We start from the raw sequence: 23560 nt of genomic DNA, 5'->3' as shown, positions 1-23560 counted from the left end.
CCAGATCAAATCATCACCCTTACAATATTAAAGTACTTGATTAGAAGCCTGTGACTCAGCACAAAGAAGCAATCAGGCAGATTGTGGGATGCATTAGACTGCACAGTCTCACTCAATCTTATAAAAGACTGCAATACAACTGAGAAATCATACTTTCCCCTTCCTTCAGGTAATTAATAAGGTGAACAGTAAGTCAATGGATAAATGAGATTGCATTATAAATAAATAACTCCAATAAAATTGTTCTCTGAACTCAGCTGTCAAGATAAAGAAGACATTGAAGAATCAGACTGTCACAGAAACACATGATGCAGTCTTTACCTTGGACCTTACACATCCTGATGTGACTGGAGGCCAGTGGATTAAAAATGGAGAAGAAATCAAACCTAGTGACAAGTTTGAGATTACTGTAGATGGTGTCACACATACTCTAAGAATTAAGAATTGTGTACTTTCAGATGAATCTGTGTACAGCTTCAAACTTGGCAGATTGTCAGCTAATGCTAGACTTCATGTGGAAGGTAAGAGCTGGAATTTATATCTCATATCACTTAATAATACAAATTATTAAAAGCACATTACTGTAGATAGTAATTTCTTTAAAGATTTTGAAACTATTTTAACCTTGCTAATAAGTACTAAACAATCTTGTAGTATACATATTAAATATTTTTATCGGAACACTATGCAGACTTGCAGAATTGCCAAGCAAGTTTCAATATCTTGGCTCATTCACCTAAAAATGTGCACTTTTGGCGTCCAGCTCAACCCAATGACAAAACTCAATGTAGTTTGAGCATTAGCTTAACACATGCAACATAATGTGAATAACTGTATAAATTAGTGGATAACAAGTGATGTGTTAACAACACAATATTGATTTTCCATGAATTATTTTCATATTTGCTAATTGTAAATTAAGTTGCACATTTCTAATTACATTTTGTAGCTTAAATTATTATAATAAAAATATACCTTCTTCAGCTTTTAGTAATTATTGTGGGGTCATGAAAATGTTTATTTGAATTTTCTGAACTTACACAATATTTTATTTTATATCATTAGTTATCAAAGTAATTAAGAAACCCAAGGACATCACAGCTATGGAAAATGCCACTGCTACTTTTGAACTAAGTGTATCACATGATAATGTGCCAGTAAAATGGATGTTCAACAATGTGGAGCTTAAGACGAGTGACAAGTGCAAAGTTATTTCACAGAGGAAAGTTCACAAACTAGTATTGGAGAATGTCACCCCAGCGCAAACTGGGGAGTATTCAGCCATTATTGGACAACTTGAATGCAAAGCAAAACTTTATGTTGAATGTGAGTGCATTTATTATATATTCCTCTGGTGATAATATATTACAACACAGCACTTTAATGTAAAATTGAAATAATACATCATCCCAAAAGATAGTATCTATTTTCAGCATTCTAATATTTCAAAATGTATTTTTTAAGCTGTGCACATCACCAAGACTATGAAGAATATTGAAGTTCCTGAGACAAAAAATGCAATGTTTCAGTGCGAAGTGTCTCATTTCAATGTACCATCGACCTGGTTAAAGAATGGTGTGGAAATAGAAATGAGCGATAAGTTCAAAGTAGTTGTGCAAGGCAAACTCCACCAGCTGACTATAATGAACACAAGCCATGAGGACTCTGCAGAATACACCTTTATCTGTGGAAATAATAAAGTGTCGGCTACTCTGACAGTAAACCGTAAGATTTCTTCATCCATTTCTGTACCATATATCCATAAGTTTAAGTTAACCTTGCATAATTACAGATGACAAACTAAGCACCTAATCGTTAATATTAATTGGAATGTGTATATTGACAATCATATTCTTCCGCAACTAAATTATTGTTTTCCTTTGTTAGCAATTTTAATAACATCCATGCTAAAGGATATGAATGCACAAGAGAAAGATACAATTACCTTTGAAGTAACAGTGAATTATGAAGGTATTACTTACAAATGGCTCAAGAATGGCAAAGAAATCAAATCAACTGAGAGAACACAAGTAAAAACCAAGCAATTGACACACACACTTTCAATCCGAAATATTCACTTTGGTGATGCAGCAGAGTACAGTTTTGTTGCTGGATCAGCATCGTCTGCAGCAACTTTATATGTGGAAGGTAATTTATTTGTGGTTTTGTTTATATAGCACAGTTAACTGTAAAATTGGATGTTTAATATATGCAATGCAGTGTATAATCAGTGCATGTCCTTCTATAGCTCGGCACATTGAATTCCGGAAGCACATCAAGGATATCAAAGTCACCGAGAAGGAGAAAGCCACCTTTGAGTGTGAAGTTTCAGAACCAAATATTGAATTACAGTGGATGAAGGATGGTGTGGAACTCCAGGTTTCGGAAAGGTAGGTGTTAGATGTGCACAATATTTGATAAATCAATTTTGTTCACTAACTGTGTTACAAAAAGCTTAATGTTTGATTTTAATTATTTTCTTTGCTTATTTTTTAACAGAATTAAGATGCACAGTGAGAAATTTATTCATCGCCTCACCATTCCTGTTACAAAAATGTCTGATGCTGGCCAGTATTCAGCAATTGCAGGTGGAAATATTTCCACTGCTAAATTGTACGTGGAAGCAAGACACATTGTCATTTCAAAACCTGTTCATGCAGATATCCAGGTATAATGTATTTGCTTTTTTATTTAAAATAACAGTTTTTACAGTTATCATGAGGAACAGTGTAGAAATTGAAAACAGAAGAAAATCACTGAGTTTTATACTTTCCTACATTATCTTAACAAAACCTAATTTTCTGTAATCAGGTCGTTGAGAAAAAGAAAGCCATATTTGAATTTGAAGTTGATGAAGATGATGTTGAAGCTCAATGGCTCAAGAATGGAACTGAGATCAACTTTGAAGTTGAACAAAGATACAGATATATAATCCAAAGACGCGTACATCGAATGACCATCACTGATACCAGAGTTTCTGATTCTGGCGAATACACCTTTGTGGCTGGCAGGAATCGGAGTTCTATGAATCTCCTTGTTAACGGTACATACAAAGCAACAATTACTTGCTGTCACAAAATGCCTTTATGATACAAATAAATAGCACTTCTCAAGGTGAAATCTGACAAGCGTGGATGCTGGCCCAAAGCAGGAGATACCAGGAGAGTTGAGCAACAATTTTGTTAGAAGTTGGGTGTTAATGAATGTCTAAAAGGAGAAAAAAATAGTGAGGCAGTGATGTTGGAAGAATATTGTAGAACTTGGGGCTAAAACTACAGCTATTAAAAGAAATGGCACAGTGAGTTCAAGTTTAGACATCAGCCAGCTGTGGTGCAAGTGTAATTAGAAGTAGCTTGGCAGACATCTTTACCCGGGCATACGTGGATGGAAGTTGATAGACGAATGTGTGTGGTGGGGATACAAGAAAATGGTTGATCATAATCAAATGGGAGCATAAAGCTAGGAATAGATTGTGAGGTTAAGGGAGCTGATGTGAAGCGGAGGTTGACAGCACCATGAAATCAGGAGAAGAATCAACAGATGAGGAGGTTGAGGGTGGAAAGGTAGGAAGATATTTTTGCAAGAAACTAGAGGTGCAACTAATTTATTAAGAGTGATATTGGGGAGTACTTGGATGTGCATGGTGAAGTAGGGCTGAGTCAGGGGAGGTCATGCCTGACAAATCTGCTTGAATTCTTTGAGGAGGTAATGAGCAATTTAGAGGAGAGCCAGTGGACATGGTAGCATGTTGGTTCAGTGGTTAGCACCGCTGCCTCATAGCGCCAGGGACCCGGGTTTGAATCAGGCCTTGGGTGACTATCTGTGTGCAGTTTGCACATTCTCCCAGTGTCTACGTGGGTTTCCTCTGGGTTTTTGGGTTTCCTCCAACAATCCAAACATGTACAGGTTAGGTGATTTGGCCATGCTAAATTACCCATAGTGTCCAGGAATGTGTGGGCTAGGTCAGGGTTAAATATAGGATAATAGGGTAGCAGAATGGGTCCAGGTGAGTTACTCTTTGGAGGGTCAGTGAGGACTTGTTGGGCCAAAGGGCCTGTTTTCACACTGTAGGGATTCTATGATTCTATTTTTGGGATTTCAGGAAGGCCTGTGACAAGCTGCACAGGAAGTTGTCAAAACAAAATATGAGCCCATGGTGATAGGGACAAGGTACTGGCATAGATAGAGAATTGACTGACTGGCAGAAGGGAGACAGTGGAAGTAAAGGAGTCTTTTTCAAGTTGGCAGCCAATGGCTGATTAGTTCTGTAGGATCAGTGTTGGGATCACAACTTTTGACATTATACATAAGCTATCTGGATGAAGGAACTGAGGACATTGTTGTGGTTTACAGATGACACAAAGATTAGGGGAGGAATAGGTAGTGTTGAGGTAGCAGGAGACTGCAAAAGGATTTAAACAGAACTGGAGAGTGGGCAAAAGAAATGGTAGATGGAATACACTCTGGGAAAGTATGTGATTATGCATTTTGGTAGGAAGAATAGAGACATAGACTTTTTTCTAAATGGGAAAGGCTTCAGAAATCTGAAGGACAGAGGATTCAGAAGTCCTAATTCAGAATCCTCTTAAGTTTAACATGCAGGTTCAGTTGGCAGTTAGGAAGGCAAATGCAATGTTAGCATTTATTTCAAGAGAGTTAGAATACAAGAGCAGTTTTGTACTACTGAGACAATATAATGCTCTGGTCAGACTGCATTTTGAATATTGTGAGCAGTTTTGGGCCCCATATCTAAGGAAGGATGTGCTGGCCTTGGAGGGTGTCCAGAGGAGGTTTGCAAGATTGAACCCAGAGGTGAAAGGCTTGTCGTATGAGGAACTGTTGAGGATTCTTGGTCTGGACTCGATGGAGTATAGAAGGATGAGGGGGGTCCTCATTGAACCTTACAGAATGCTGAGAGGCCTGGATAGAGTGGACATGGAGAAGATGTTTCCACTAGTAGGAGAGTGTAGAACTTGTGGGGACAGCCTCAGAGTGAAAAGATGACCCTTTAAAACTGGGACGAGGAGTTATTTCTTCAACCAGAGGATGAAGAATCAGTGAAACACATTGCCATTGAAGGCTGTGGAGTGTACATTGAGAGTATTTAAATAACGATAGATAGATTCTTGATTAGTAAGGGGATCAAAGATTATGGGGTGAAGGCAGGAAAAGAGAGTTGAGATACACTTCAGCTATGATTGAATGGAGGAGCAGACATGATGGGTTGAATGGCCTAAATCTGCCCCAATATGTTATGGCCTTTGGCCTTAGGTTGGCTGTAGAGAGCAAGCACCTTCTAATGGAGGAAGGAGAGTGAAGATACCATCAGGGATTGGTAGCTGCACAAACTGAGTTGAGAGTTGTTGATCTGAAAATGAAGACTGTGAGGATATGTAAAGGGAAGTTTATTTTAAAATTTTCAGAGATTATAGCTAGTGAACCATGAAACTGGAGATTGGCTATGGCCTGCAGCTGTTGTTGATCTAGTTTTTTGGAGTCCTCACATTATAGGCCCTATGATTAACAATAATTGGCCTCCATTGAGCAGCACAGGAGTGATTTGTTCCCAATGGCAGCATGATCAGTAATGAGACAGATTTAGGTTCATGGCAGTGGTCAGTGGCATCAAATTGCTTGTCTGCCTACCTCCAATCTATACACCAAACATGTTTCAAACTCCACCGTTAAATTTGAATTTCAGTTTACTGTATCCAATGACTAATTGTATCTAAGAAGATCTTAATTCTTTTCTGCCAGCTAGTCAGTGATAATGTTCAGTCTTTGGCAATTGGAATCTTTCCAAGGAAGTTACATTTTTGAGCTTTTGTTCAAAAAGTCCCTAATTGTTTCTTTTCCTCGGATATTTTTAATGTACAGGTAGTTCTTCTATAACGCGATGGTTGTGTTCTTGTGTAACCCTGCATTATAGAAACATCTCACTTCAGAAATGACGCTTAACATGTTGGGGATGTAATCACATTACAACCAAAACACATCTTAAAAGCCTGCGCTTCAGAAACAATGTCCACAATTCATCAACAGTGTTTCAGCGAATTCACATTAATGAAACACGCGCTATAGCAGAATGATCTGTATTTCATGCTGTTGGTTAGACTACTCTCTCGTGATGTGAAGAAAAAGTATGTATGGCAACTGGATTGTAGACAGCAGAAGTAATTAGTATGTGGAAATCAGAAAACCAATGTTTCTACATTCTTCTCTGTTGTTATTTTAGTTCTTGAACCACCTTCTTTTAAGTTGGAGTTGGAACCTTGCGTTGTGAAAGCTGGTGAACCTGCTCGATTCTGTGCGATAATAGTTGGCACACCAAAACTAGAAGTATCTTGGTTCAAGGATGGCCAAAAGCTCTCATCAGGATTCAAACGCAAGTTACTTCATGATGAGAATCAGTACACTTTGCTACTGATTGAGGCATTCCCTGAAGATGAAGGCATCTACACTTGCGAAGCAAGAAATGAAGTTGGTTTAGCTACTAGTGGTGCTTCGCTTAATGTTGAAGGTATACTTGAAGTAATTTATTTATTTGCATGTACTTTAATATACGTAATGTCCTAATGGTGAATACTGTCTATTTTTAGTTATATATAGGAATGGGAGAGCTAAAGTTGCTCATTGCTATGATGTGATATGACCAGTGGTGAATCATTAACCTGTTTGAAAGCAACAGAGAAGAAAATTGCACCTATTGTAAATGTTCCTTATTTTCTTAACACTCTTTTTGTATGACTGCAGATATTTAATGCTGGGAACTTTCTGTCAATAACAACTTGAAGTTCATAATTTTGCTTTTCAACAAGTCTTAATCATCCATTAACATTTTTTATTAAATGTAAATGTGTATCAATAGATTTACTTCTACTTCATATAAGTTTCAAATGATGCTTTTGATAAACTGAGATGTGAGATCCATGTTGTGAATTTATTTATGGTTTACAGTTCCAGAAATTGTCTCTCCTGAGGTTGAAGCACCTGTTTATCCACCTACCATCTTAAGTCCAATACAGGACACTTCTACTACTGAGGGAAAATCTGCTCAATTTCAGTGCCGTGTTACTGGGACAGGTATGTTCCATGTTTATATTTCAGGGACATCCTTGTTTTTGCTTCAGTTTTCTCTTTCCACTAGAAGGAGCTGGTGTTTAGCAAGTTAGGGTCCTGATGTTATCTACAGTGTTCCTGCACTTCTCCCATTCAGCCATTTTATATGTATGAACTCAGATATTGTGCCATAGAGAGTGTCACTTAACATTTATACAGTGGGAACATGAAAAGACCAATGATTCAGAAGGAGGAAAAAGTGTTATGGAATGTTAAGGACTAACTGCCAACAAATCCTGAAGACCTGATGGCCTATATCCTGGCATTCTAAAAGAGATCTCAACAGAGACATCACAATGTTGGTTATGACTCTTAAAAACAAGCCCCTAGATTCTGAAACAGTGAATTGAAAGCTAGCTAACGTTACTGCAATTCAAAAAAGAAGCAAGAGAGAACAAGAATCTACAGGACGGTTAACCTGGTGTAAATCATCAGACAAATACTGGAATCTATTTCTCAGGAAATCTCAATATTGCACTTAGAAAATAAGAGTACAAGCAAACAGAATCAATCTGATATTGTGAATGAGAATTCTGTTTGGAAAAATTGATAGAGGTTCAATAATACTTAATTCAGTTAAATTACAATTGGACTCATGGAGCTGGGGATAATACATTAACATGGCTGGATGTTTGGTTAATCAACAAGAAACAGAGAGGAGGGATCAAATTTTAAAATTGGCAGTCTATGACTAGTAGAATGCTGCAAGGATCATTGCTGCAGTCTTAGCTATCTATGTTGATTATTTAGATAAAGAAATCAAGAATAATGTATCCAGGTTTGGTAACAATGAAAAGCTTTATGAGAATGTAAAATATGTGAAGAGGTATAGAGAGCTTGAGTACGTAACAAGGTGGATAAATATGAAGTGGACAAGTGTGAGATACTCATTTTGGTAATACGAATAAAGAAGCAGCTTTTTAAATAAAATGCATGAGATTTGTAAATGTTGTGCAAGGAACATGGAAAGGTGGCTTAAAAGCAAAATGCTGGAAATGTGAAATAAAAACAGCACGTTCTGGAGATAATCAGCAGATCTGGCAGCATTGTTTGAACATATGAACAAGGAACAGCATTAGACCACTTGTCCCTTTTGAGCCTGCTCCACTATTCAATAAGGTCACGACTGATCTGATTTTAACCTCAAATTCTATATTCTTACATATCCTGATAACCTTTCATTACCTTGGTAAACAAGAATCTATTTAACAGAATCATAGAAGTGTTATTGAACTGAAGGAGACCATTCAGCCCATTCTGGCTGTATCATGCTCATTCCTGCTTTCTCCCCATACCCTTTCACATTGTTTTTAACCCAGTGCCCTATTGAATACTTCAATTAAACTTGCCTCCACCACACTCCCTAACTACGACTGAATGAAGAGAAAATTCTCACTTCAACCTTGCTTCTTCTGCTCATCGCTTTAAATCTATGCCCTGTTATGCTTGCTTTTTTTGCAAGGTGGTGGCAATTTCTCCCTATTTACTCTATCCAACTCACACATAGTTTTGAAAGTCTCTATCAGAGCGTCTCTCAGTCTTCTTGTCTCTAAGGAGAACAGTCCCAACTTCTTCAATCTATCTTTATAACTGAAGTTTCTCATCCCTGGTATCAAACAAATATACTTCTTCTGCACTGTCTTCAATGTTTTCACACCTTTCATATAATGTGATACCAGAACTTTACACAGCACTCTAGCTGAGGTCTAAAAAAAATATTTTATACAAGTTCAAATTCACTTCCTTGCTCTTGTACTCCACACCCCTATTCATATAAGGCCAAGAACACTCTCCACCGGTCCTGCATTTTCAATGATCTGTGCACATAGATATCCAGATGCTCCTGCTTCTGTACCTCAGAATTTTACTGCCTATTTTATACTTTCAATGTTCTTCCTTCCAAAATGCATTGCCTCTCTCCTGCTGCATTACTTCTTCGCATTGAAACTCATCCGCCTCCTATCTATCTACTCCACCAACTTGTCTATGTGCTGTATGTCCTTCTGGAGTTCTAGTCTGTCCTTTTCATAAGAACATGTTGACCCTGCCAGTGATGCCCACATTTAATGAATAAATAAAAAGAAAACAACTTCCATCTGGCATTCTCTGATCTGAAAGAAATCAAACTTAACTTATCCAAGTTTTCCTCATGGCTAAAATTCTTAATTCCTGCCAAATTCCTGATAACTCTCTTCTCTAGCCTTTGTAGTATAATCACTTCCTCCCATAGCAGAATTGTAAGCAATACTTTAGCTGCAACTTAATTCAAATTTTTTATAAAGCTGTTAAACCTCTTATGGCTTTACTCTGACCTCAGCCAATAAAGGGAAGTATACCTTCCTGATCACCTTATTTACCTGTACTATTTCTTTCAGGAACGTGTTACATACTGTCCAAGTCATTCTGTTTCTCTGCATTTTTCAGAATTGTATTCCCTTACTTAATTGGTCTTCCTCAATTACCTTGACTTCTTCTCCAAATTGAGTTCCAATTGACCAACAGATCCATTGACAGCTTTCTCCAAACCCTTTTCCACATGATCAATGTTTTGTATAAATTTGTAGAATTTATTCATGGCTGCAGCAAGGAGCTTAGTGTAATAGTGATAGTCAACAGACATCACTAGCGATTGAAACCAACGGATCCCTGGTTGTTTTTCTCCTTCCTAAGCTGGGCTGAAAGGCCTACTCCTCCCATTTCTTATGTCTTGTCTGAACATTTCTCTCATTTCTTAAAAATGAGCTTTCATGCTAATTTTCTCCTTATCCCTGCTAAAAATCTTGAGTTCTTTCCACTGGAACACAGTTCACAAATACAAGCAACTCCTACTGTTTTACAAAGGGGGAGTTTGCCAAACTTATGAATACGGACAGCAACCTTTGGCAGGTTACTGGAACATAAACATGTGAAAGCAAGTGACTATCAAGCATCTGAGATGTTTAGATGCTAATGGATCTATGATGTAATTTCTGGAAATGAATGTGCGATATTACTGGAGCCTCATTTATGAATAGGTTTGTGCTTTATTTTGTGAATTTAGCATATATAATATAGTTTGGTAGTTGGTTGGGTGATTAGTGTCAGAGAGAGGGATAAAGAAACATTTTCAAATTTATGATGTGTCAATGACATTCCAGAAATTTTTTCTTGGCTCCTCACCTTTTCACTGTATATTAATGACATAGATGAGAATTATAAATATTTGAGTTTACACATAACAGCAAGTTGAGAGGCACATTGAGTTATGTAGAGTAGAGCACATTAAAAAGGGGCAGGCACTGTGTGAGTGGTCAAAGCTGTGATATTCAGTGTGAGATATTTTGATATGAGAAAGACAAATTAGAATCTATTTTAATGGTGAAATTTAGGCTTCCATGTACACAAATTACAAATGCAAAAGTGTATTTAGTAATCAAAAAGGTAACACAACATTGTCTGTTATTTCAGAGTGCTCAAATCATTTATATATTATGGCACCGAATGAGGTTATTTCTGATGCTGTGCCTGGGCTTCCTCATTTATAGACCAGTTATGCTTAGTCCAGTAGCACATTTGCCAATAGCCCTGTAAATTCCAATCTTCCAATTCTCAAATCCTTTTAGACATGCTTATGGAATCAGCTTCTAGTACTGTCAAAAAGTTCCAGATTTTGACAACTGTGAGTGAAAACCATTCTCCCCATCTTCCCTCTAGATCTTTTGCCAGTGAGTTTAGAACCATCAGCTCTAGTGATTGATTCACTTCTCAGAAGGAAGAACTTTGCTTTCTCTAATGCTTTCATTATCTTGAAAACTGTAACTTAATCACTTCTTGATCTTCTATGTCCAAGGAGAGCCATTGTTATTGTTGCATATTTACTTTCATTACTAAAGTCCCACAGCCCTGATAATCTACCCAATGCCATTCTAATTTGAATCCTTCCTGAAATATGGTGCCCAGAATTGACTGCAATACTCCTACTGAGGCCAAGCCAGTGGATTTATATGCATCTTTTTGTCTTTATATTCCATGTTTTTTATTGATAAACTCTTTTCCAAGTGACTGTTAACTTTGTGCTGGATTATCATCTCTAAGAAACCTTTCCAGCACGGTAATTCTCCAATTCTCTGGCATTGCCTCTCATTTCAGAAGGCTTGTGGCCAGTGCCTCCACAATTTCCATCTTTTCTTTACTTAGTACCATCTGGAAATGTAGCAAAAAGAAAGGAGGATTAGGATAAAACCATACAGCACATCAAGCCCATTCAACATAGTCATGGCTGACACTCTACCTCAATGTCACATTCCTCTTCTCTCTCCATATCCGTTGGCACCTTGAGTTCTTGCACATCTTTCTACTTCTTTCTTAAATATATTTGGTGACTTCACCTCCACATCATTGTGTGGTAGAGAATTCCCAAGGTCCCAATGCCTCCAAGTGAAGGCATTTTTCCTCATCTCAGTTTGAAATGGCCTACCATGTATCCTAATCCATGATTCCTTCTTCTCTGTCTGGCCCTTGTGATGTACAGAATTTGGTGTCAACTTTTATTTGCTGGTATTCCTCTGCAGTGCCTTCTGGATATGCAGGCATGTACAGTGGAGGTAAAAATCAGATTAGCCTTGACCTTCTTAAATGGTGGAGCAGGCTTAAAGGGCTGAGTCATCTATTCTTGTTTTTGGATTGGATGTTCATATATTTATAACATAAAATTCACTGCAGGGTATGTAAAATTTGACTACATAGCACCAGTAATTTTAGCATGAGAATACTGGTTTAGTGACAAGACTCTTTCCATGACAAAACACAGAGAATGCCGGAGAAACTCAGCAGCCCTGGCACATCTGTGAGGGAGAAACAGGATTAATCTTTTCATAGCTCTATCCCTCTATAGATACTGCCAGACCTGCTGAGTTTGATATTCAGCAGTCTCTGTGTTTATTTCAGATTTCCAACATTCACTGTGCTTTGACCTTTACTACATCCATGGCAGTTGAGCACATGTACATATGAATATGATAGTGTGGGATGTTCATATGTGTAATAGACATATAGATAGAAGGTAGACCATAATGTTTCTCTGCATACAACACTGACTTGATGCCAACAATGTCATTTTGAATCTTGCTGCTGTATTTCCCTCTTCATTCTTTTTGGGTATCACTAATAATTCCAGCATTTTTTGCACTTCCCTACTTGCTCTTGAACTAAATGGTTTGATATGTCACTTCAGAGGGCCATTAAGAGTCGTTGCTGTAGGTCCAGACTTACATGTGAACAAGACCAGGTAAGGACAACAGAATTTCTTCTTTAAAGGACATTATTGAATCAGATGGGTTTTTATGACATGTGATGGTAATCGTTAGTGGCACTAGCTTGCATTTTCAGAGTTTTATGAATGAAATTTAAATTATACCAACTGCCAGCTATGGTCCGAAGAAGTCATATCAGACTCAAAACATTATCTATGTTTGTCTCTCTACTTCAAGACCTAATGAGCTTCTCCAGCATTTTTTGTTTCCATCCCCAGAACATTAGCTTGGGGCCACTGGATTGTGATTCCAGTGCCATTACGACAACATCACCATCTCCTCAATGCATTTTATTCAAGATTCTCAGGCAAAATTATACTCAGTGGCAAGTCAGGCATTCTCAACAATGCTATTAAAACAGGTCATGAACATATTACACTGACCTTGTTTAAATTTTTGGAAGTGCTGAGCATTTGGAAGAGTTGATAAAATCCGTAGAGTGAGTGCTGCATATGGGTCAGGCATTACATGTGTCCACAGAGGTCCTAAGCACCACTTTCTCCCAATTGTGGGACGTTTCCCTGCACTGCTGGGTGAGAGGGAGATGGTGTAGATGCAACAGCAGTGGAGTAGCAACGTTGAGGAGAGAATAGGGAACAGGCTCTCAAAAGGAGCTCTTAACAGTTATGATCACACGGCAGCATTTGTCCTGTCTGCAACTAGGCCAGGAAGAGGCACCTGCAGTTCGCCAGAGAGATCATCACAGAAGTATGTGACAGCTTGGATTCAGATCTGCAACCTGCAATCAGGGTGAGGCCAGGGTTTTCAGTGACTATGAAGGTGACCATAGCATTCACTTTGTTCAGGTCTAGATCCTTCCAGGCTAGCATGGGAACATGGCTAACATTTCCCAGTTTGTCATTCAGTACTGCATCAGAGAAAAGACAGAGGTTCTGTCTTCAACATATTCCTCCGAATTGAGGGAGACAGGAGGAGTATGCATATAGCTTTTTGCAGGATAATGCAGGTTCAGTCGACCACACCGTTCTGGCTTTGTGAACTCTGCACCCCAGTGATGATGCGTACTGAAAGCATTATGTTTTCCACTCATTCAATACGGATTTCTTATGTAACCATATTCAACACATCATCCTAGTGAATGGCTTCTATCCTGGGTGTAGTCATGAGGCATTTATTCTATGTCAGTCTTCAGTTGCAACAATCATTTAGCCAAAACAGAGACAGGAATCAAGGACAATGAGTTTTACATTGTTAATAACACCCCCTGGCAAACCAACCACACAAGGTCAACATGTTGCAATGTGGACCATCATCATGCAGATAGTAGAGTGCTAAAACAATGATTACCCTGTCGAGATCATTCTGCAGGAGCCTTTGTACTGGCCAGAGCAAGAAGCCACCTTGGTTTGATCTGTTCCTTCCTTTAAAACCTAGTCATGATAAAGACACAGCCTTTAATTACCACCAGGGTTATGGCAGGGACCTCAGAAGAAGGAGTAAGCAGATGGAAGAAAGGGAGCAAGAAGCCAGCCCCACCAATGTACCAGCTGGGCTTTGTTCAAGTGCATCATTTGACTTTGTTTCTCATGAATCAAACAATTAATCTCCGTTGTTTAGAAAACCCATGCCTTCCATCCGTTTTTACTGGATCATCAGAATTTCTTCAATCCTAAAATAAAAGCCACCAGGAAGTAACCATCTTACAACAACTTTGTTCAACATAGCATCCAAATACTTGAATTAATCATCCTTGCGCATTTCCTTAGGGCCTATCTTCTAAGTGCTTTGGTCTGCCCTAGTGCAACTATTTATTTCTACCTCAGTGACAGCACAGTAATTGATGGAAGAATGGCTCTTTGCAAATGCCTTGCAGGGCAATCTGGAGCAGCACTGGGATTTGAAAGCCTGGCTTCACACCTCAGCATGCTCAGTGATAAACTGAGCTGGCTGGCTGAAAAAGCAACAGGGCCACTGGCAGAATGGCAGTGGTTGGAGCACGAACGCTGACATCCAGAGGAAGCACAGCAGGTTTGCGCTGCACAGTCCAATGCTACTCCCTCGGGCTGGTGCCTTGGCAATCCTCTGGCTCTGCTGTAAGGTGGATTGTTGGATCGAGAGACTCTGCAAAACCCTTTCAGTATCTGTATTGGTATCTGGAGCCGTGATGGCAACTTTCTGAACCTTCATCATGAAAACTGAGATTTGGTGATATGATATGCTGGGTGTAGCCTTCTTGTGCTGCCATGGAAACAAAGATGTCTCAGACACGGTTCATGGTTGGGTCCACAGATTTGCTGCCACTTCCCCTTTGGAAAAAATATAATGCAAACTCTGCTGGAAAGTCCATCTGGAATCCGACCTCTTCATGTTTCTTGCCATTAGTAATGGGAGTGTGGCAGTGCTCATGGATGAAGAATTTTTATCTGCGTGACCTTCAACCTTTTTGGTGGAGGGTGAAGTATGAATTTAGAAGGTACTAAGTTGGAATTTACTGTCAGCCTCAGTGGTTTTAGCCCTGCTGCTGGTTACTGCCTCAGTGATCACTACTGCAGTAGTGGAAAGCACTGTCTCCTCTATGGGATGAGCAGATGCATCATTGCACACAGCCTTCACTGAGTTGCTTTCTTATCTATTAGAGGCCACCATGTCCTGCAAAGAGTGGAAGCTGTGATTGTGAATGTGGCACAAACTATTTGAATGTGGTGCAGATTACAGAACTGACAGTGTGTGCAAGCTGCAGCGTGTAAGTTTGGGGTTTACAGGACTTCAGAGGGTATGAGGGTGAGCTACAATTGTGAACGTGAGGTATGAGTTTTAGTTGATCATGATTGTTGGTAGGCAAGTGAAGGAAATGTGGTAAAAGGAACATTGTGTGAGACTGATGGCACTTAGGAAATGACATTTGAAGCTGAAGTTTCCAAACCTGACTGTTCACATGTGAGAATATTAGATTTATTTTGACACTGCATCCAAATGCTCAAGGCTAGGTTGTTCTCGCTGACTTTGCAATTTGTTTGAATGTGAACTCCAAAATCAAGACCTTCAGCATGGTATCTGAGAGCGTTGGCCTGTTGTACTATATAGATTCTGCTTAATCTTTGACTGTCTTTAACCAGTTCAAGCCCCTGCTGTAGTCAAAATACTGCAGATTAGGTTTAAATCATAGCCTCTACTGAGACATATAGCCCCTCAACAGTGCGTTTAGCACTGGACTGCATGCCCCCAAACTTTAATATTACAGTGTGAAATTTGCCTACTCCCTGTATTGCTTTCATTGGTTACAGGATAAACATTTAGATCATGATCCCTGCAGCCAGTGTCCAGGGTATTCCACTCTAACTGCCGGTTGTTTCTGCAGTTATGTTTTATTTCTCTAATGCCATTTTCTAACCACTACTTAGTACAGCTGGTCCAATGTTTCTTTTCTTTCTATGTACATTATAACCTGCAATATTTAAATGACAAAAGTTTATTTATACTGTGTTTGTAACACAGCAAAATCTGCCAAGGCACTTAACAGGAGTATGATAAGAAAACACACTAAACCACCTTAAAATATATATTGGAACAATGACCTATTGCCAAAGTGATGTTTAAGAAAACAAAGATGATTAGATTAGATTAGATTAGATTAGATTCCCTACAATGCGGAAACAGGCCCTTCGGCCCAACAAGTCCACACCGACTCTCTGCAGAGCGACCCACCTAGACCCATCCTCTACATTCACCCGACTAGTGCCCCTAACATTACAGGCAATTTAGCATGACCAATTCACCTGACCTGCACATCCTTGGACTGTGGGAGGAAACTGGAGCACCCGGAGGAAACCCACGCAGGCACGGGGAGAATATGCAAACTCCACGCAAACAGACAAAGTGAGGGAATTTCAGAGCTTATGTCCCTGGAAGCAGAAGGCACCATCACCGATGGGTAAAGCATTGAAACTTGGAATGCTCAAAAAGTCTGACTTAAAGGATCGCAGATATTTCAGAGGATCGTAGGACTGGAGAGGTATCGGTGGAGCAAAACCATAAATGGATTTGATAATAGCATTTAAAGATCAAAATGTAACTCAACAAGGAGACATAGTAGGTTAGTAAGTGCAGGAGTGAGTTAGGACAGGGACAGTAGAAAATTGGATGAATGTTTATGGAGATTTGTGGAAGGATGGTCAGGAGTGCATTGGCATGGTAAAGTCTACAGAAGAGCTTCCCATAGTGGGCTTTGGAGAATTTTGGGGTCATGGACTCAAAGGCACTAATGGCTGCCATGGGAGTTCTAATCACATTATAGCAGTTGGTTACACGTCCATTCCTCCCAGTCCCACTTCTCTCTTGTCTCTCTCTAATTTCACGCTCACTGTTCTCAGTGAGGGCTTACAGCAATCATCAAGTGTTGAAATTGAGTCTCAGAAGGAAAGTGTTTGCGAAGTACTGAGCTAGAAATAACAAGAGAATGAATAAATGAATTTTTCCACAGCAAGTGAGCTAAGGCAGTGGTAGAATAGAATAGAAATTTATTGTCCTGTGTACTTTTATACAAAAAATACAGTGAATCACTTTACAAGTCACCCTACCATGATGTCTATATTAATGACAGAAGTCATACGTAATAAGAAAAAAGAAATTACGACAAACATCATCACAGTTCTGTTAAAGGTGGAACTGGCTTTCCTTGAGGAAAGCAAATTAAGCAGCAATGGAGTACCTGGAAGACACAGCCAGAACGAGACCACCACACTTGGCCACTAGAATATTGGGGCGGAAGCCTCCACAGAAGAAGACGACCACTCTGGGCCGAGACCACCCAGCAGGCCGTTGGAATACCTGCAAGGTGACGCTGAAGAAGACCTCCACACGGGGTCGAAATCTCCATGCCTGGACAAGACCACCACATGGGGAGACCACTGCACCGGGCCAGAGTGTTGAGTGCTGTCAAGGACAGCTGGCATCAGTATTGGAACAGAAAGGGTCTGTACCATTGAGACTGTCTCTACCTGAACCGAGCTGGGACCAATGTTCTAGCAGAGAGGGAAAATAGGGTGGTCAACAGGACTTTAAATTGATAAGTGTGGGGAAAGGAAGGGTAAAACTCCATGAAATATATTGGTAAATAGGAAACAAAGCAACAGGTTAACATCTGTGTGAGTGGATTTGACTGCATGGAAACGAGTGAAAAAAATGAAAAGAAAGGAAAACTCAGGAGATGTTATTAAAGTCTTCAAAACCCAAAATAGGACAGTGTGCTTGGAAAGGGTTAGGAATCAAATTTCAAGCACACTGGATAAAGGGATGACAATGAGAAGAGGGATGGTAAATACAGGACTCAAGGTGTTGTATCTCAGTGCACAGAGTATACAACATAAGGTAAATGAGCTTGTGACACAGATCGAATTTGGCAGGTACGATGTGGTGGGCATCACGGAGACATGGCTGCAAGTGATCAGGATTTGGAGCTAAATATCCTATCGAAAAGACAGGCAGGTGGGCAGAGGGGTTTGGGGTTGCTTTATTAGTTAAAAAAAAGAAATTGAATCAATAGCAAGAAATATAGGGTCAGATGATGTAGAATCTGTTTGGGTAGAGTTGAGGAACACAAAGGTAAAAAAAACCCATAATGGGAGTTATATACAGGCCTTCAAACAGTCGACAGGATGTTGGGCACAGGAAATACCAGGAGATAGAAAAGGTGTGTAAGAGAAGCAAGTGGTCATGGGGGATTTCAATATGCAGGTGGACTCGGAAAATTAGCTGGGCAATGGATCACAAGAAAAGGTATTTGTGTAATATCTACGAGATGGCTTTTTGGAGCAGCTTGTGGAAGACACGAGTAATATCCCAAAAATTCAACAGAATTGGCGGGGGGGGGAGTGGAGGTGTGTGGTGCAGTGGTGAGGATGGTGACCATCACCAAGGAGAAGATGCTAGAAAAACTGAAAGGTCTGAAGATGGATAAATCACCTGGACCAGATGGGCTACACCTCACCTGAAGGAGATAGCTGAAGAGATAGTGGAGGCACGGTAGTGATCTTTCAGGGAAGATCCCAGAGATATTTACCTTATGTTATATACTGTGTGTGTTTAGATACAACATCTTCAGTTCTGTATTTACCATCCCTCTTCTTATCAGAAAATCACTCATGTAATCCGCCCCCCCCCATCTAAGAAAGGAGTGAAGCAAAAGAAAAGAAATTACAGGTCAATAAGCCTGACCTTGGTCATTGGTAAGATTTTGGAGTCTGTTGTGAAGGATGAGATTTCTGATTACTTGAAAGTTTATGATAAAATAGGGCAAAGTCAGCATGGTTTCAACAAGGGGATGTCATACCTGACAAATCTGTTAGAATCTTTTGAGGAGGTAATGAGCAGTTTAGACCAAGGAGAGCCAATGGATGTTATCTACTTGGACTTCCAGAAGACATTTGACAAGGTACCACACAGGAGGCTGCTGAGTAAGATAAGGGGCCATGGTGTCAGAGGCAAGGTGGATAGAAACTTGGCAATCTGGCAGAAAGCAGAGAGTGGGGATGGAAACCAGTCACTAGTGGTGTTTCACAAGGCTCAGTGTTGGGACAACTTTTCACATTGTACTTAATGATTAGATGAAGGAACTGAGGGCATTCTGGCTAAGTTTACAGATCATACAAAGATAGGTAGAGAGACCGATAGTATTGAGGAGATAAGGAGGCTGTGAAAAAATTTGGACAGGTTAGTAAACTCGGCAAAGAGATGGCAGATGGAGTACAACATGGGAAAGTGTGAGATTGTGCACCTTGGTATGAAGAAGAGAGGCATGGACTATTTTCTAAATGGGGAGAAAATTCAGGAGTATGAAGTGCAAAGAGACTTGGGAGTCCTAGTCCAGGATTCTCTTAAGGTTAACTTGCAGATTGAGTTGGTAGTTAGGAAAGCAAATACAATTTTGAAAGGACGAGAATATTAAAAACCGGGATGTACTTCTGAGGCTATATAAAGCTCTGCTGAGATCACATTTAGAGTATTGTGAGCAATTTTGGGCCCAATACCCCAGGAAGGATGTACTGGCCTTGGAGCGGATCCAGAGGAGGTTCATAAGAATGATCCCAGGAATGAAAGGCTTAACAAATGAAGAACATTTAAGGACTCTGGTCTATACTCGATGGAGTTTAGAAGGATGAGAGGGGATCTAATTGAAACTTACAGAATACCGATTGGCCTGGATGGTGTGGATGTTGGGAATTAGCAGGAGAGGCTAGAACTTGAGGGCATTGCTTTAGAGTAAAAGGAAGATCCTTTAGAATGGAGATAAGAAGAAACTTCTTCAGCCAGAGATGGTTGATTCAATGGAACTCATTGCCACGGAAGGGTGTGGAGGGAAAGTCTTATGTCTCCTATATCTTATGGCTATATAAGCATCCTTCATGAGGTGGTTATGTGATTGAAAGCTACCAACACTAAGGTTGCAACAGACTGGGGCACCTTCAGACTATTACTAAGAAAGGGGATGAGGCTGACAGTGTCATTCCTGTTCATAATGCAGTTATGTTTCATTTATTCCTCTTATATCTAGTTCCACTCAATGAATTGTCTCTAGATTCCTAGTTTTGTGTTGGATACTATATATGTTTAACTCACAGTTTTAATTTGCTTTCTTGCCCTCTTGCTCTAATTTCAATTTATTTTATACTGATATAATTTATACTTACATTTTAAAATCTGTAACTTTATCTGTTCCTGACCATTTATGTAATCCTTACTACTTTCCTTGATCTGCCTTTTACTCTCACCTTCACCCACCTGCTCAAGTGCAGTTAGGGATGTGCAATTCACAAACTGTGAAAAATAAAAAATGGGTTGTTGTTGGCAGTGTACCATTTAAATGAGGCCCTTTCTTCCCCACACCACTCTCCAGCCATTCATGTACCTTCCTGATCCGGTCAATTCAACCTCAGATCGCAATCCTGAAATTTGCATCAGTGAAGTTTTGCTTTTTAGCTTAACCTCTGATACTAATTAAGCAGGGTCCGCTCAGTGACCTTGCCAATGACATTGGTGTGACGTGGAAAGAAAAAAATATTTCTGCTGCATTTTCTTTTGCAGTTGTTCATGAAGAAAACCTTTATGACACAGACAACACATTCTTTTTGATGCTCTGTTATGACCATGAAAGATTCTACTGTTTCCTACTTATCATGTAGCCCCTGATGATGACTTTTCTCTTCCTTTTTTACTCCCTACCTTTTGAAATTTCCTGCTCCATGATAGTCCAGTTAGCATTCTGACATTTGTGACTGCTGCCTTCATCTTTACTCCCACAAATAGCAGATATGTTGCAATGTCGAATGCCACTATTTTCAGAGCACTTCCCCACTTTTCCCCTACATTCCTCCTTCCATGCTGACTGAAAATGATACGGTTGTTCTTCTACATGTGTAATTTCCTTGGAGCTGTGTCTGGGCTCCATCCAGAAGTTTCTATCCCTCTCTGTGTTTCAGACTGAACTTTACAGTCATGCTCGTGGAAACTGACCTGGGACATCTCATGATGGATACACTTCCTACATCGTTTCCTACATCCTACATTTCCTAATCTTAGTGTCCACAAGTTCCCATATTCTGCAGTTTCAACATGCAGTCTATGCTGCAACAATCTTTATTCATTATGGTCAGCAGTGGTTTGTGTTTACTGTGAATTGCATTAACTGATGTTTGGATTATAATCAGTTGATGCATTCAATTCGACTTCAATTTTGTTAATTATTTATTTTAATTAAGCATATGTTTATGGATTATATAAATGTGCCAGCCATTTATTCAGTGAAAATTGGATATTGGTAATATTGGTTGCGTTACACCTAATTTACTTAGTGGAGGTGGTGGCATTGTGGTAATGTCACTGGCTGACTAATCTAGAGGTTTTAGGCTAATACTCTGGAAACATGGGTTCAAACCCACCTTGACAGGTGGTGAAAATTAAATTCAATAAAAGTGTGGAGCTAAAGGCTGGACTGATGTGACTGCATCAACTGTCATAAAACCCATCTGGTTCACTAATGTCCTTTAGGGCGGGAATCTGTCCTCTGTGATCTGGCCTACATATGACTGCAGACCCTCAGAGATGTGGTTTACACTTAAACAAATGTCAGTCTTGCCGGCAACACCCACATGCCAATGAAAGAGTCAAATGAAAAATCCTTGATTAAGGCTATTTGATCTGTCTTCTTTTAAAACCTAAATTGTATTGTTTAAGACAACTAAAACACAGGAAACACCAAACAGTAATTCTAAGGCTCGAATGCATACCATTCTGTGCTGACTATGATGTCAATTTTATGTTCTTTCTTCTGTTATTTAACATTTAAGCAGCAGATTTCTTTTTATAGTGTGCTTCTTCATGCCCCACATTTTTCTTTGCTGCTCAGATTCCCATTGTTTTTATGGGATGCTACTTTCTGCCCTTGCTTCCTTTACATGCACGACAGATCTTTGGGATGCTCCTACTTCTTTCATATTTCAGCTGCAATATTTCAAATTATAAATACTGTACTATTATAGTGAATTTAATTATGACATATTTAGGCTCATAGTTCATAAAGTTAGGATTTGTTGCCAAGATCAACTTGGGGCAATGTGTTTTGATGAAAATGCATTTATTTTAAAAATATCTTCAGATCTCAAGGTTACATGGTACAGTAAGCAGAAGGAGATCAAACAATCACGATTCTTCAAGATGGTTCAGTTTGAAGATACTTATCAGCTGGAAATTGCTGAAGTCTACCCAGAGGATGAAGGAATCTATAAATGTGTGGCATCCAACTCTGCTGGAGAGGTGTCATGTACTGCAAACTTAAAACTGGAAGGTAAACTAATTTAATCATTATTTTTGGCTTTACATTGCTACATCTTTCATTATTTTTATATCTCTGTTTTCCTGATATGAACTTTGAAGCATTTTTCTGCCTGTGGTTGTTCTCATTGTTTGACATTGCCTGCATCATTCTTTTCTAAACATCATCACAATTCGGCCAGCAACTGTGTTCACTTCTCGGGACAGCATGTGCATTTTGTGCTTGTACTGCTGAACACCATTCCACCTTACCTTTGTACCTCCCATTTGTTGAAGCATTTTCATCAGCTTTAGACCTCATCAAGCAACTCACCTAGTCTACATTTCTTTTCACATCTATAGTATCTAATGGCCAGTTCTCTCATCCACCTCTGAAGTAAACAACAGAGGCCATCTGCTGTGCACTGTGGGATTCCACCATAACATGATCATCCTTTATCATTAAATAAATCTCTTTTGTTTAAAGAACGTGTTACAACTGTAAATTTAATAAGGAATAAAGTTTTTAATTTAATCATTTGTTTGGATTTTTTGATTAAGGTTAGGTCTTCTCTTGCAGTGGTTTCAATTTTTAGATTTTTCCAGAGAATTATAAAGTAAGATGAAAGTTTTTATCAGTTGCACCTAAGTAATTCAATCATACAAAGACATATTGTTTTTTTAATGTTACAAGTCTGTGCTTTGGCTTTTCATTCATAATGCCAGTCATACAGTTCAAACCCTGATTTCCTTTCCAGGATATAAAAAGATTGATTACATCAATGACTTAGTAGCTTATGTATGTCCTCGTTTGGTTCTTCTGAAGGAGCAACATAAACAATTGCCTACTTTTATTAACAGCATTTTAAGTAGGCAAGTGTGGGGCAGCAATCAAATTTTATGCAATAGTTTCTGGTGTCCCCAAATCAGAAACTTAAGGATTGCATATTGGACAGTTAATGAAGCCTAGAAAAGTCCTGGTACTTAATTTTGATAATTCTGAGAACAATGCCACCCTTCTTTGATGCAAGAATAAAATGAGGATAGTGTTAACTTATTCAGCAATTTCAGCAAAGTACAGCTCATGTCGGGCAATATACATGCAAACAAAATAAATGGTGCTGCTGAAAAATCTAGTGGTACTAAATGTACAGTAATTGAAGTTCAAACAATTTATCCTACAAATGTGATTTTCTGTGCTATTTTTGAGAGCATATTTTATCACTGACTTTTTTTCTACTATGCTTTGGTTTCATTCTTCCTACCACCTCATGTTTCTAAAATCTGATCACTTTTTACACTATTTGGAAAACCTTTCATCTTCATATATTTAGATGCATTCATCTTCATCTTGAGTATTTGCAAGAGAAGAACTAAATCTTCAT

The 23560-nt window shown here is 39.1% G+C and overlaps 1 protein-coding gene across 1 annotated transcript in view; it reads left to right on the top strand.

Moving 5' to 3' along the window:
• The window catches only part of LOC132817615 (titin-like), a 350611-nt gene that overhangs the window by 39782 nt on the left and 287269 nt on the right, over window positions 1-23560 (top strand). The window contains exons 30-39 of the mRNA XM_060828118.1: window positions 258-521; window positions 1066-1326; window positions 1465-1725; window positions 1888-2148; window positions 2249-2390; window positions 2500-2668; window positions 2812-3043; window positions 6236-6520; window positions 6958-7083; window positions 22021-22209. Of these exons, the coding sequence (XP_060684101.1) occupies window positions 258-521; window positions 1066-1326; window positions 1465-1725; window positions 1888-2148; window positions 2249-2390; window positions 2500-2668; window positions 2812-3043; window positions 6236-6520; window positions 6958-7083; window positions 22021-22209 (2190 nt within the window). The remainder of the gene's footprint in view (window positions 1-257; window positions 522-1065; window positions 1327-1464; window positions 1726-1887; window positions 2149-2248; window positions 2391-2499; window positions 2669-2811; window positions 3044-6235; window positions 6521-6957; window positions 7084-22020; window positions 22210-23560) is intronic.

The sequence above is a fragment of the Hemiscyllium ocellatum genome, chromosome 7, assembly GCF_020745735.1.
Source record: "Hemiscyllium ocellatum isolate sHemOce1 chromosome 7, sHemOce1.pat.X.cur, whole genome shotgun sequence".
Classification (NCBI taxonomy): Eukaryota; Metazoa; Chordata; class Chondrichthyes; order Orectolobiformes; family Hemiscylliidae; genus Hemiscyllium; species Hemiscyllium ocellatum.
This window is presented reverse-complemented; position numbering and strand designations above follow the sequence as displayed.